The 15,477-nt window shown below is 45.6% G+C and overlaps 1 protein-coding gene across 1 annotated transcript in view; it reads right to left on the bottom strand.

The window, feature by feature from the left end:
* Positions 1 to 8,953: 8,953 nt before the first annotated feature.
* The window catches only part of EXTL1 (exostosin like glycosyltransferase 1), a 68,786-nt gene continuing 62,262 nt past the window's right edge, over positions 8,954 to 15,477 (bottom strand). Inside the window, exons 8-12 of the mRNA XM_035118061.3 lie at positions 13,837 to 13,932; positions 13,312 to 13,398; positions 10,911 to 11,071; positions 10,159 to 10,330; positions 8,954 to 9,456 (exon numbers count right to left, since the gene is read on the bottom strand). Of these exons, the coding sequence (XP_034973952.1) occupies positions 9,268 to 9,456; positions 10,159 to 10,330; positions 10,911 to 11,071; positions 13,312 to 13,398; positions 13,837 to 13,932 (705 nt within the window). The 3' untranslated portion in view covers positions 8,954 to 9,267. The remainder of the gene's footprint in view (positions 9,457 to 10,158; positions 10,331 to 10,910; positions 11,072 to 13,311; positions 13,399 to 13,836; positions 13,933 to 15,477) is intronic.

Genomic DNA, 15,477 nt, shown 5'->3' with positions numbered 1-15,477 from the left:
CTGTGGTTCCTAAAATTTATTTCCTAATATCTTCCGCTTATACAAATTCATTTCACTTGATCATCTAATTATCTACTTCATCTAATTATCTAATTATCAACTTCCTTCTCCCTCATTCTGCAGTTCCGTAAATTTATTTCCTAATATCTTCCACCTATCCAAATTCATTTCACTTGCTCATCTAGTTATCTACTTCATCTAATAATCTAATTATCCGATTATAGACTTCCTTCCCCCTCTTTCTGCAGTTCCTGAAATTTATTTCCCAAATATATTTGAAAATATCTCCCGCCTATCCAAATTCATTAGATAATTAAATGAGCAAGTGAAATTCATTTGGATAGGCAGAAGATAGTAGGAAATAAATTTATGGATCCACAGAAAAAGGGGGAAGGGAGTAGATAATTAGATGAAGTAGATAATTAGATGAGCAAGTGAAATGAATTTATATTTATTTCCTAACATCTTCCACCTATCCAAATTCATTTCACTTGCTCCTCTAATTATCTACTTCATCTAATAATCTACTTCATCTAATTATCTGATTATCTGATTATCGACTTCCTTCCCCCTCTTTCTGTGGTTCCTGAATCCCCCCCCCCCAAAAAAATCCCCCCCAATATCTTCTGCCTATCCAAATTCATTAGAGATTAGATTAGTGTGTGAAATTAATTTGGACAGGCGGAAAAGATCAGAAAATAAATTTAAATTCATTTCACTTGCTCATCTACCATATATACTCGAGTATAAGCTGACCCAAATATAAGCCAAGGAACCTAATTTTGCCTCAAAAAAACTGAAAAAAATTATTGACTCGAATATAAGCCGAGGGTGGGAAATGCCGACAGTGGTCTCCTTCTTTGCTCCACAGGGACCCACGGGTTCTGCCCGGCAAACTAGGTGGCTGAGCAGCCTCGCACCTGGATTTTTCCATAACAAATCTTATGCCTTTGACAGTAGTCCGATGCAGAACTTAAAGCAAGTCATGCTTTGAATGGCTTGGAGTTAAGGCCTCACCTGTTTAATTTCCAAAGTGGCGGAAAAGCCTCACCTTAATTTCTGAGAATCCAGCTGCCATTAACACCACAGGAGCCCAGTCAGTGGTGGTGAGAAGACTTGGCCACACTGGGTGGGGGTTTTTTTGGGTGGTGGTGGTGGTTCTGGAACTGTAGTGCCCTGGCAGGATCTGGTGACGCCACAGAAACCATTCTGAGGAACTGTGGGAAATTAAAATGGCCTTCCAGTCAGCCACAGCTGATAGCAGCTCTAGTACTGCTTCGAGCACCAGGTAAGCCTGTGGGATGGGTGGCCATCAGAGGACACTTGGTCAGGGGCTCCTCACAAACAGCAGCCGGCCTGGGTTTAGGAAGCGAGCAGGCTGCAAGTGTGACGGACCAGGCGTGGCCTTGCAAAAGACAACAAATGCCTAGTGCTCACTGAGCCTGATTTAAGTCACTAACCAACCACTAGAGGGCAGCAGAGGCTTACCTTAAGCTGTGCTGTTGCTCACAAATGCCCCAAATATTCCATCTAGACCTTTTAAGTAACAGGTTTGGGCTTTATGTTGGGCAAGGCCCGCTGAATTAAATTTAGATTAGCAACCAGTTTCTCGCCTGGTTAAAAAAAAAAAGCCACTGCAAGTAGCAAAGAGTAAACCTCTTAAGTCCTGGGTTTGATTTCTGGCATCTCCAGGCAGGGTTGGGAGAGATCTGTGCCTGAAAGCTCTGGATATCTGCTGCCATTCAGTGTAGACAATGTTGAGCGAAATGGACTAATGCTCTGGCTTGGCATAGACAGCTCCCTAGAGAGCAAGGTATATTACTTCCCTGACCTCAATACATGGTAAGTTAGTCCTTGCTGGCCTTTTAAGAGCCTTCCTGCTTGTTTGGTTTAGGGGAGGGGAGGGGCTTGGACTTCTGCCCTCAAGTCCAGCCCCCGAGGGCAGGCGCTGCTGCATGAATCTGTGTCATAAGACTTGCACATTTTGCGCCGTGATCCCTCCAGCGTGGCCGCATGCCTGGTGTGCTTTGTGCAAAAGGTGGAGGAGTGCAGAGCCTTCCCCTGTGCTGTGATGACCCCAAAGAGGCCAGCAAGTCACAGCTGCTTAAGGCAGCATCACATGAAATGCTTTTTCTTTTTGCCCTCAAAGCTCCCTGTTAGAACAGCTCTTGCTGCTGTGGGGCTTTGCAAGTGTCGACTGTGTTGCTGTTTTTGTGTTGGATGAGTTCCAGTTAGTAAGGCTTGAGAATGTGGATAAGGTGCTTGCGTTGATCTGAGCGACCGCTTGCATTCTGGACCCTTGCCCCCTCTTGGCTGATCAAAACTAGCAGGGAGGGGGCAGCTGGCTGGGCCAGGGAGGCGATCAATGCATCCTGAAAGAGGGGGTGGTCCCTGCCTGCTTGAAGGAGGCAGTGGTAAGACCACTCCTCAAGAAACCCACCCTGGATTCAGAAAATCTAAGTAAGTACCACCCAGTTGCTAATCTTACCTCTTTGGGCAAGGTTCTTGAGCAGGGGGTTGTGGACCAGAGCCAAGCACTCGATAAGAGGAAACGGATGATAAATCCACTGATTAAAGGCCACTGCATTAAACTAATATTTCTCCTGGAACTTCGTGGCTCAGATTGATGGATGGATTGGTTACTATTTATAGCCCACCCACCTTATCATCTTGTGTCAGGGCTGATGACATATTAAGTGAACTGCCTGCCTGCTTTGTGCAAAACCGGCTTTCCCCTTCTTATTTTACAAGATTACACATGAAATTACAATAATAATCATAATAATCATACTGCACAATGCAGATAACCACACGTTTTTATTCCTCATTTTAATAGTCTCACTATATATTACAGTGGTATCTCTGGTTAAGAACTTAATTCGTTCCTGAGGTCCGTTCTTAACCTGAAACTGTTCTTAACCTGAAGCACCACTTTAGCTAATGGGGCCTCCTGCTGCCGCTGCGCCACTGGAGCTCAATTTCTGTTCTCACCCTGAAGCAAAGTTCTTAACCCGAGTTACTATTTCTGGGTTAGTGGAGTTTGTAACCTGAAGCGTTTGTAACCCGAGGTACCACTGTACTGTGGGTTTCACCCGACTGGATTGTCGTAGGACTAACTCAGGGTAGTCCCGTTGAGGTTATGGTTCATTACTTTCAATTGGTCTACTCTTGAGCTGCACTTCGTTGGCAGCAACACTTTGATTGCAAAAACATCGTCTCCCAGCCACTCACCGTTTATAATTAATGTTTATGAAAGAATCAGCCGTATTATAGTGCAACGTTGTTTTCTCTTTATTGCCAAAATCTAACTTAAGTGTCAAATACTGTACTTAATCACTAGATCCCAGCTCTTCAAAGTTTGTATTTTTGTGGGTTTCACAGAAGTGGTGCCAGTTCATCCGTTTCTCTTTGTTTGCATCGTTTCCTCAACAGATGGGACTGACTTGGAGAGCAGGATCTCCGCTGGAGTGAACCGGCCCAGGAGGGGTAAACCTTGCCGACCCCTGTCCTAAACCACATTAAACAGGGAACCTTTGCCTGTGTTTAAATAAGATTCAGCTGCCAATCTGGTCAGCTTTTGCACATAGATGTATGTGTAGGTGTGCCACCTTGTCCTTCGCTTCATGCAGCAAAATGGCTTATCACATTTTTTAAAATAGTGCCTCAATCATACCACTTCTGAAGAAAAGTGCATGTTCAGGATCCCTTACCTGTGAACATGGGACAGGGAACTTACATTCTTGCAACTATCCTCGGGCTCCCAACTCTCACCAGCCCAAGCCAGACGGCTCACAGTTAGGGCTGATGAGAGCTACAGTCCAGCAACATCTGGAGGGACATGAATTTCCCATCCCAGCATCAAAGCACAGCACTCTTGCTTAAGAACGTTCTGTAGCTTTGCATGCAAAAATGTCCCCAGTTAAATTCCCTGTTATGTAACTGTGGCTTCATTTACAGTGACATAAATATTCCCATCAATGTGATTGATTCTAGAAAATTCTACACATACAGTGGTACCTCTGTTTACAAACACAATTGGTTCCAGAAGTCTGTACTTAACCTGAAGCAAACTTTCCCATTGAAAGTAATGGAAAGTGGATTAATCCGTTCCAGACAGGTCCATGGAGTCCTTGAACTGAAAATACTCAAACCGAGGCGTACTTAAACCAAGGTATGACTGTAGATGTTCTGGCTGGGATCATGTGAGCTGTGGTCCGAAACATCTGGAAGGCACCAGGTGGCCAAGAGACGCTAAACATACCAGCCTATCCCAGGCAGCGATCAAATTCCACAATCATCACACAATTGAATATTCTTAAGAATTTTTGTATTCGTAGGGTAATATGTCCGATGAAGATCACGGAGTTTCGATTACCAGAAGGCCTGCCATTAATTTTATTTCACTTAGCAATTTGTTATGTAACCGTTACATTATTCACAGTGGCATAAATATTCCTATCAGCATTAGGTGATAGATTTTAGAAGGATCTGCATGTAGTACCGTAGAAGATTCTTTGCACAGAGCTCAGCCTGGGCTGGGCAGTCCAAGCCATTTTTCTGCCTAGGGACTGGGGAACCCGGGTTCAAATCCCCCCCACTCAGTCATGAAGCTCACTGGATGTGACCTTGGGCCAGCCACTGCATCTCAGCCTTTCCTACCTCACATGGTTGTTGTGGGGATTAAATGAGGAGCAGGGGAGAATCATGTTGTGGGGATTAAATGAGGAGCAGGGGAGAACCATGTATGCCACCTTGAGCTCCTTGAAGAAAAGGGCGGGGAATAAATACAATAGATATAGATCAGATAGATAGATAGATCAGATAGATAGATAGATAGATAGATGATAGATAGATAGATAGATAGATAGATAGATAGATATAGATAGGGCTGTCCATTCATGTCCAGTTTAAAGACAAAGAACCAGAAAAGGTAAAAAACTGAGCCCCTGGGGAAGCAGACTTGAGTGGCACACAGGTCACATGGCCAGTCTTCTCCACTATGATGAGATATATTGCATTTCTTGTTTAAATCGTTTTGTGTGTGTGTGTGTGTGTTTTTCTGAATCTGCACACATAGTCACATAAATTAGCATATTGAAATGTGCATCCTCCTTTTTCCATGATGCCTAACTGGCCCCTACCTTTCTTCTTAGGTGCTATCAGAGAGCTTCATCAGAATGATTAAGAGAGACTGCTGATTTTAGCTTTTCTTGATGCAGAATTTGGGCTCATGTGGTACATAAATTTGTAGTGTTTGGGCTAAGCTAAAGGAGCATTTAAGGCGAAAGATTTATACGATCTGAAGAGAAACCAGAGTATAGGAGCATTTAAGGGATGTGGGTGGCACTGTTGGTTAAACCACAAAGCCTAGGGCTTGCTGATCAGAAGGTCGGCGGTTCGAATCCCCACCAGGGGGTGAGCTCCCGTTGTTCGGTCCCGGCTCCTGCAGTTCGAAAGCACGTCAAAGTGCAAGTAGATAAATAGGTACCGCTCCGGCGGGAAGGTAAACGGCGTTTCCGTGTGCTGCTCTGGTTCACCAGAAGTGGCTTTGTCATGCAGGCCACATGACCTGGAAGCTGTACGCCGGCTCCCTCGGCCAATAGAGCAAGATGAGCGCCACAACCCCAGAGTCGTCCGTGACTGGACTTAATGGTCAGGGGTCCCTTTACCTTTACCTTTAAAGGAGCATTTGGTATTCAAACCAACTGTCCTTTTTGTGTTGTGAACTGTAATGTGATCTTCAGATGAAGGGCAGTATACAGATTAAATAAATAAGTAAATCCTACAGCAATAGGTGCACTCTACCTCCATATTGTTTGGCCTTTACTCTCAAAGCAATGGAAAAAAGAAAAGGATGACTGCTAAAAGTAATTATGCAGACTGTCATTATTATCTTTTGCATTGTTTAATGCTTTGGAAACCTTTATTTGTTAAAAACCTGTGTTTCTTCTTTTACTCTCCTAGGAAAAAAAGGTGGTTTTAATTCTAAATCTGCAACCTATTAGCATGAGCATTTGTGGAAACACCAGCTACAAATCCCTATAACCAAGTGGCAGCCCCAATTTCTTTAAAAAAGCATAAATGGCCCTAGGTCTAATCTTCCCCACTGTAATACCTAATCATGAAAGAGTGGATTCTGCCAGTTGAAAATTCTAAAAGGAATGAAACACACGGATGTGGGAAACGTTGCAAAACCCCCACCAGGAAACACTCATGCTAAGGAATTATTTATGGCTCCTTTCTCCTCCCTAGGCTTCATCCCTGTCTTTATAAGCGTCTCATTTTTCACAGCCTTTTACCAGGAGAATATTAACCACAAATCCCACCCTTAAAAAACCCCAGTAGTCTTTTGGCAGACATAACAGCAGCTTCTTACCTCTGCCCCTCCTCCCCCAAGTCTCATTTTATCTACTGCATTTTGCAACAGGGACCTGGACCAAATCAATTGCTTGCAAATTATGCAACTGAGTAGATGCTCTTTAGCCAATTGCCACCTCCCAGCTTGAAAATTTCACTGCCATACAAATCAGATTTAGGTGGAATAGGGAGGGCTGGGCTGGCATGAGACATGTTAATGCCCCAGGTAGAGCGTCCAAATAATGGATAGGAACACAGGAAGCTGTCTTTCACAGAGTCAAATCATTAGTCCACCTAGCTCATTACTGTCTGCACTGACCGGCAGCAGCCTTCTGGAGTTTGATGCAGGAGTCTCTCTCCCAGCCTGACCTGGAGATGCCAGGGATTGAACCTGGGACTTTCTGCATACAAGGAGATGCTCTACTGCTAAGACCTTTCCCCGCTAGTTAGCATGGAAGTTCTGTGCTAGCCTCATCCAAAGCAGTGGTTCAATGGGGATTGTGCAGGAGAACTGTATCCTGGATTGACATCCCTAGTGGGTCACTGGGGTTGTCAATTGGCTTGGGGGGCGGGGGCGGAAGCCAGCCTCTCCTGTTCCTGTTTGAGCTCCAGAAGCCCACAGCCAAAGCTTTTTAATTGCACCTAGTGCCTGCTTAAGCTGTGAGGAGCAGTTACCCCTGCCAGGATGTCGATGAACTGCAATTGCCATCATCCCTGGCAACTGGCCATGTTTGCTGGTGCTGATGGAAACTGAAGTTCAGCAGCAACTGGGCAGCTCGTTCCTGCAGATCAGCTTTCCCCAACCCTAGTGCCCACCAGATGTTGGACTACAACTCCCATCATCCCTGGCCATTAGCCATGGTGGCTTGGGTTGATGGGAGCTGGATTCCAAAGCACCTGGAAGGCACCTGGAAGATTGCTGCTAAAATGGACAACTACAAGAGCTGGTTGGAAAGTTGACAACCACACTTCCCAGGTCTGTCTGCCTCCTCCCCTGCTGCCTCTCGTGCAAGTCTCTTCACTTCCTCTTGCTGCCTCTGACAACAGGAACCCAAAGGAGGAACCAGATTACATAACCCCCAGATACTGATGTTTGCAAAGTTTCCTCTTTCTCTCCACTTGCTTGCTTGTTATTGCTAAAAAGCAGCAGCAGCAGCAAAGGTCTGCTGCAAACAGTGAGGACAAAATGAGAAATCTATCCTGCTAAAAATCTATCCCATCTGCCCTGCATCCAATCTCTTGTCTTTGATAATAAGCAGAAATTTAGCAGGTGGAATATCTTCTCACTGCAACTGCATGCTGGGAAATACTTCAACTACTGAATTTTCACCTGCTTGTTTTCGAAGGCAAAAAGAGAGGCCTTGTTATGCATTGCCACCCATTCATTCATTCATTTCCAAAAATTAGCACCTCTGAACATACGCAAAGTACATTTTACCTGCTCAGGAGAGAGAGAGAGAGAGAGAGAGAGAGAGAGAGAGAGAGAGAGAGAGAGAGAGAGAGAGGTTTTAAGGACAAATAAGTGCTTTTCCTTTCGTAGGGTTGCCATATTTCAAAAAGTGAAAATCTGGACACAAAGTTGCTGGGTTGTTGTTGTTGTTTTGTTAAATCTGAGCTATTTTAAAGAAAATTCACCAGACTTCCAACATCAATTGCCATATGTCCAGATTTTCCCGCACATTTCAGCGATTTCTGCTCGGACACTGCTTCTGACTTCAATGTCTGGGAAATTCCAGACGTAGGGCAACCCTACCTTTCCAATAGTAAGCAGTTTAAAACAAATAAACATACTACTTCTCAAATCACAGAAGAACAAAGGGTCCTCCCAATCCCCTTACCTTTTCTGAGGGTCCCTTAATCACTGTTTTTAGACAGCTACCACAGACGCAAAAGATTTGGCTAAAACCAGTGGTGGCTGGTTTCCATTGGGACCAACAAGGCTTGAATGCAGAGAGCCAAACAGTAGGTGGCGCCAGAGCCCACTAATTGTACTTTTGTCCATATCCTGCTTCCTTCTGAGAGCTGACTGAAAGATCAACATTGAGACTAAGGAGGAGGAAGGTGACATGCAGTTTTGCACCCTGGACTGGATATAAGTAGAAAGGCAGGCAGGTGCTGAAGGCAGACTAAGGCTGGACTAAGGCACTGCCCCATTTGCCCTGATTCACCAGCCTCCACTGGCTAACAGTGCATGAATCAAAGGGTGGAGCTAGCATATTTCATGATAGGACCCCCAACCTTTTCCTCCAATTCAAAAACCAGGGGACAGAAAAAAACCAATGCAAGAACACATTGCTTTGAGCATGTGCAGAGTGCTTCCACCCCACCCTCCCAGTATCATCCATCCATCCATTCATTCATTTTAAAACTGCATCTGCTGGAAAGCAGGAAATAACAAAGAAATTGAACAGAGGTGATATATATTTATGGCGTATCCTCCTGTAATTCTGGCATATTAGCAGCTGGGTGACATAGTAGATCAGGCAAATAAATTCCGAGCTGCTGAGGTTACGTCAGAAAAAAATGCTGACAATTCTAGCTGAAGTAAAGACAATGAAAAAACCGTCCTGTTAAAAACAACCAGGGAGAGACAGAGCCAATTCCTGCAAACCTTTATTTGTACTGGTAAAACCCAATAAAGACTGAAAATTCATCTGGCATCTCCACAGCTACCAGCAAGACGAGAGCATTCCTCCTTTCAGTATCGAAAGTTAGAAGGCTCTGGGGGTCTGTAGTCTCCTTCCTTGCAATGCTACTGATGGAATAGGCCCCAGCTCAGCAACCCACCTGTGTGCCACAGCACTGCAGGTACTCCCAGTGTCCAATATGGGGAGGGCTGAGTCTGCCAGTGCTCCTTCTGCACCATTTCTTCTCCCAGAGGGAAGAGGTCTCCTCCTGCTCTCTCTGGAGCTAGGCTCTCTCTAGATGTCGGTACTTTTTCCGTAGCACGGACACCTGGTCCTTGAAGAGCACAGGGTCCAGGCGGAACTGGGAATGCACCAGAGGCATGTACCCAAACCAGGCTGCAAACTGATTGACACACTCCTGGCGCTGAGAGAAATGAAGGTTCCCATTGGATGGGGGAGCGCTCTTCAACAGCTGCAGGGGAAAACAAAGGCAGGCAATGGGAGGGAGAGTTCAGACACATTGCTGTGAATTAACACACACACACACACCCGCAAAAAAAAGGATGCCATTCAGAAGCCATGCAAAGGTTCGTGGCTTCTCCTCTCTGCAATTCACATAGAGATTTCACATAAGGGCTGTTCACATGTTATACTGAACGCAGGTATAAGCTGACTCTAAATGCACGTGGAAGTTTGTGTGAAAGAGTGAGCACTTGTTGATTTGTACAGCTCAGCCATTGTGTACACAGGCTGTGAACTCATTGAGCCTTGCAAGTGAGCATGTGTACGAGTGTACAGCTTAGCTATGTCTGCGCACAGGCACATAGCTGGTACATGTATTGAATGTTATGTGTGAACACCCCATGCGGGGACGGAGTATTTGTCTGTCTAGCCTATGGAATGAGAGAGACATGTGACTTTGTTTGCATTTTAATGAGTAAGCACCTAATTCCTTCAAAAAACAATGCACAAACAACAGCTATCGGTCAAAACTCGCACTTCTCTGGCTGGGACTGATGGGAGTCGTAGTCTGGAATATCTGGAGGGCACCAGCTTGGGGAAGGCTGACATTTCAGGGGTCCAAATGACTATTGGAGGGGAAATGATGTGGAAACAACCCTTGTTCAGATCTTTCCCCCTATACTCCCCATGTTGGCCAGTAAACACCTTGTACCTGCTGCGAGGGACTCTCTCTGTGCTGCTTCTTCTGGGTCACTTTGATGGGAGGTAGCTTGGTGACAGCAGAAACCAGGAAGTTCATCAGTATATCTTCACAGTTGGCAATCTGATCAACAAGGCTCCTTAGTTTAGCAGGCAAATAATTGGTGAAGAGGCTGTGATAATACCTGTCGAGGGGGAGAAACAGAGGCATCGTAAAGTGACAGGAAAGGAGAAACAGGTGCATTAATGCCGTCTCCGGATGGTTCAGGGCATCAGTGGTCTAGTAGGGGCAGATGGGGCTGGTGCTCATTGGAACTGGTTGGGCAGAAGGCAAGGAGGCCAACAGTAGGGGGAGCCAAAGCCCAACAGCAGCCAGAACCAATGACAGATGAAGTCAACTAATTATATTTCTGTCTTCTTCTTCTTCTTCTTCTTCTTCTTCTTCTTCTTCTTCTTCTTCTTCTTCTTCTTCTTCTTCGGCAGCAGTGAGACTAAGGAGGAGGAAGGCAGGCAAGTGGGGGTGGGTTGAGGGTGGACTGAGGTTGGTGGGACAGCACTCAGTGTCAAAAGACAGTCGAAGCGAGGGGTGGGGGTGGAAGGAAAAAAAACAGAAAACCAGGAGGGGAGGAGAATGGAATGGAGCATCCTAGATGAGAGCACAGCTGGCTGATTGGAAGGCTGAGCAGGAGAACACTGCAACATTGTGTTGCAGGCTCCACTTGTAATTCTCAGTAGTGATAGCTGAGATTGGGGGGGGGGGTGTACCTGTGGTAGAATGCAGCTGCGGTGAGGACCATAGAGAACTCATTGGTCCATTTCGAAGTATAGCTCCACTGGTTCTTGCTGGCATCCCAGAAGTGGCTGCGCATAGGGAAGCCTACAATCCGGTCGGGGAAACTTCTCCACACCACAAAGGCAAAGTCAACCTGGAGAGTCAGGAAGAGAGAGGAGGAGGAGGATAAGTGCACCATTCTTCCAAGAAAGGATACTGCTTCCCAGTCACCATCCCTTCTCCAGCATTTTTCAGTAGATTGTAAAACAAGAACAGCCAATCCAACCATGCAAAGAAGAGCAGGTGGTATCTACTTCCCAGGACTGTGCCACTTCAGAATGCAGTGGGGCAATCACATGTTTGAATGCTTCCATTTTGATAAGAACTCCCTGCACACAGAAAGGTAAGAGGAAAGGATTTGAGCCTAGCTTCCTCCTTGAAACGCTAGTCTTCCATGTGCAGGGGATTTCTTGTTGTTGTTTAGTCGTTTAGTCGTGTCCGACTCTTCGTGACCCCATGGACCATAGCACGCCAGGCACTCCTGTCTTCCACTGTCTCCCGCAGTTTGGTCAAACTCATGTTTGTAGCTTTGAGAACACTGTCCAACCATCTCGTCCTCTGTCGTCCCCTTCTCCTAGTGCCCTCAATCTTTCCCAACATCAGGGTCTTTTCCAGGGAGTCTTCTCTTCTCATGAGGTGGCCAAAGTATTGGAGCCTCAGCTTCACGATCTGTCCTTCCAGTGAGCACTCAGGGCTGATTTCCTTCAGAATGGATAGGTTTGATCTTCTTGCAGTCCATGAGACTCTCAAGAGTCTCCTCCAGCACCATATTTCGAAAGCATCAATTCTTCGTCAATCAGCGTTCTTTATGGTCCAGCTCTCACTTCCATACATCACTACTGGGAAAACCATAGCTTTAACTATACGGACCTTTGTCGGCAAGGTGATGTCTCTGCTTTTTAAGATGCTGTCTAGGGGATTTCTTAAGGGTGTGATTTCCAGCAGGTACTCAGGGGCACACTGCCTCCAACTGAAGCTACGGTAGTAGCCAATGATAACTTTATCCTCCAGGAATTTGTCTAATCCTCTTTTAAAGACACCCAAGTTGGTGTCTTTAAACAGGTGATTGCCTGTTTGAGAAGTGACCTACTAAGCATTTTGCTGCATTTGCTCTGGGAAAAGTCAACACGCCTGTATATTTTTAAATAAAAGAATGACATCTTCCCCACCCAAGCTGTCTACTCCTCCAAGCCTGAAAGAATGGTACTTCTCCCTTGCTCACCACTCCCTAAAGCAATTAAATGCATGAGCCTCAAAAGGCCAGGGCTTCAGCTCGGGGGCAGAGCATCTGCTTTCCATGCAGAAGGTCCTCGGTTCCAGGTAGGGCCAGGAGAATGACTCCTTCCTGAAACCCTGGAGGGCTGCTACCAGTCTGTGTAGATAATACTGAGATAGATGGACCAGTGATCTGACTCTGTGTAAGTTACCTTCCTATGTCCCTATCACCAGCTCGACTCCCTCAACCATTCCTCATAAGGCTTGGCTTCCAGAGTCACTTCTGTGAACCACCTGAATGAAGTATAGGGGCCACTGGTGGTCTGCAGACCAAACTTTGGGAACCCCTGTTTCAGAATACTTATTTCCTGCTTTACAGACCCTCCCCCCGCTGCCCAAGGCTCTCATGGTGGCATACAAACAATATATAGGAAGGTGTCTGTGGGATTTTCTGCCCGAAATGCCAAATATTTATACTGCCTTGTGCCTGCTATTCATCTTGACTTGGGAATGGGGGCGATATCTGCTGCTCCACCTCAGACAGCAAAATGTCTTGGACCAGCCCTATCTGAAACAGAAATAGCACAGTGCCCAAATGATGCCAGGCTGATGCAGGCGGCATTTCCTGCTCTCATCCTTGGCCCTCCCTTGTGTTGCCAGGCAGCAGGTCCCCACTGAGGACCTTTGCGGCAAGGGAGTGAGGCTGAGCAGCTGGAACTCACTCAGCTCACGATGATGAAAGCAAAGGTCTTCCCTTGCTGGCAGTTCACCAGCTGAAAAGGAGAAATTCTATCAAGTTGCGGGAGAAGGAGAGAGATGGGAGTGCAAGGCCTCACTAAACAGCTTAGCTAAAAGACCAGCAGCTTTTGACTCATCTCCCAAAAATTTTTCCATTCCTGTTGCTCACTACAATAACTTTATTTATCTAAGAATTAGTGCCTAAGCTTGCTTTTTTCCTCCTCCCTCCCAGCCTCTTTTCCTTTTGTGCTGTGTCTCTTCAATTGTGAGTGTGAGTGCAGGGCACGGCCCATCAAATATTATGCCCTTTGGCATGCCCATATATTATGGGTGCCCATGTCTGCGAGCAAACCATTAAAAGGCTCAGGAGAGCTGCCTCACCTCACCGGTTGAGAGGCTGGTGTGTTCATCCAGACTCAGCACCGCATCTGTCCCAATGGCGGAGTAAGGCAAAAACCGGTCACTAACCTTCAGCAGAAGAGAAGGAGACACAAGAGGGACATGGATCAAAATGACAGAAGAGTATTATTTAGGTACATCAAGAAAACAGTATTGAAGGAAGATTAAGAAATGACCATTCATTTACTTCATGCAGCATGAATGACCATAGATCAGGCATGAAAAAAGGAATACCAAAAGGAGAAGAATGATTAAGTAAAATCCGGCATATTGCCGAAATGATTACCGTAAATTCGCAAATAATGGTTATGGGAAGACATGGTAACACCTTTACTGAAAAATCAGAGTTTGCTTATTTCCTATTGGAATGAGAGAACTCGGGGCAAAATAAACCAATATGTTACTATGAAGAATTGTAAGAAGAATTCTATTTGCATTTATCCTGGGTACGTTAATGCCAATGTTTTCACTTCTATATCTCCTCCACGGCAGTCAAAGGCAACTTACCTTGCTGCTGCCTTGGATGATGGTCAAAGGTACCGCCGTCTGCGGCCATTTACTGCTCTGTGGGGGTGGCTTCTCACAGCTCCATAAAACTAAAATCTGTATTTAAAGAAAGAAGAAGAGGAGGCATATCACTCACAGAATGATGCATCAACTGTCACAGACAAATGTGCACGCACACACATTTCCAGAACCCCCTCTACAACCCTGTAGTGGGGTGGGGTTGCCTTTTACTTTGTACAGATCATTCTAAGGCTAACGACCCCACCCCAGATCAGGAGTGAGGGGGAAGGTTGCCTTTTCATCTTAAGAGATAACGCCTCTTCCTGCTTTTATCTCAACACTAAGATCAGAGATAAAAGATCCCTCTGACTGTTCTTTAGAGAGGATCTCTGAAGAGCAGTCAGGGGGATTTTATATCATGAGATAAAGTGCTCTTGCTGTCCTCCAGAAGTGGCTCTCTAAAGATCAGGCAGAGTGCTTTATCTCCCAATCTGATTGGCTGCAAGGGCTGGCAGGCCACTTCCTGTGGCTTGGTGGGCTAGATACGGCCCCATAGGCTGCAGGTGAAGCATTCTTGAAGTAGACCATGTGATGCTGGCCCTCCACCTTTGTCCAAGCAGCTGACTGAAGGTTGGAGGAAGGTGGATATAAATGTATTTTATCTTGCTTATGTTAAAGGGAGAGAAAATTAAAAGGGGGGGAGGGAGGTGATATAGGACAGAAGGATGGCCCCTTTGCAGGTAGTGCACATTTCTTAAAGAGCTTTAGGGTGCTGGAAGATGCTTTTATCTACCTGGAGTTCTCAGATAAAAGATAACTTTTCTCCACTCCATCCTAACTTCAAAAGGCTGTATATGATAGGTCACCAGCGGACCACATTTTAAAAACAAACAAACGAACCAAAACTGGCTTGCTTTTGGGACTTTAAGAGAGGTTTGGTCTGCAGAACTCAGCAAGTGAAGCTAGTTAATAGCATTGAATTAATAACCAGTCTCCAGCTTCATTGCTGCAAATCAAACAGCTTTAAAGGGACAACTCAGGTGCAAAAGTTGGCAATCCTATCTGTATGTAACCAGACAGCCTGGGCTTGAGGTTTTTTTAAATATGTTTGCATGTGTGTGCATTTAGATAGTAAGGAAGGTGTGTTTGCCTCTGTGTGTACATACAGTAACTCCCTCCGAAACCCATGGCCAGGCCAGCTCAGCCTTCTTCTTCACCAGCAAATAAAAGTACCCTTACCTTGATTAACCTTTTTAATCAAACAGGCCGGGGAGTTGCCGGTATAAAAACAAAAAAACCTGGAGAGAATAGTACTGTATAAAGTCTCCTATTCCTTGGCCTGTGGTTGTTAAATATCAGGGCCAGGGATGGTGAAGCCATTTCAGTCTATGAGTTGCTGTACCTTTCCGTGTATAAGATTAAGTTTTTTTCCTTAAAAATCATGCTAAAAAGTGGGGGTCGTCTTATACATGGGTACTAGTGCATAGGGTGGGCGTTTTATTGGTTGCTGCTGCGTCTGTCAGCGGCTATTGTGCATGTTACTGGTTGCTGCGTCAATGGGTGGTGTGGATTGGCTGACACCCTGGCAGTTGGGTGGGAGATAGGCAGTGTCTTCTGGCGATGGGACAGACAGGAGGCAGA

The sequence above is a fragment of the Zootoca vivipara genome, chromosome 6 (genome assembly GCF_965207765.1).
Source record: "Zootoca vivipara chromosome 6, rZooViv2.hap1.1, whole genome shotgun sequence".
NCBI classification, from domain to species: domain Eukaryota; kingdom Metazoa; phylum Chordata; class Lepidosauria; order Squamata; family Lacertidae; genus Zootoca; species Zootoca vivipara.
This window is presented reverse-complemented; position numbering and strand designations above follow the sequence as displayed.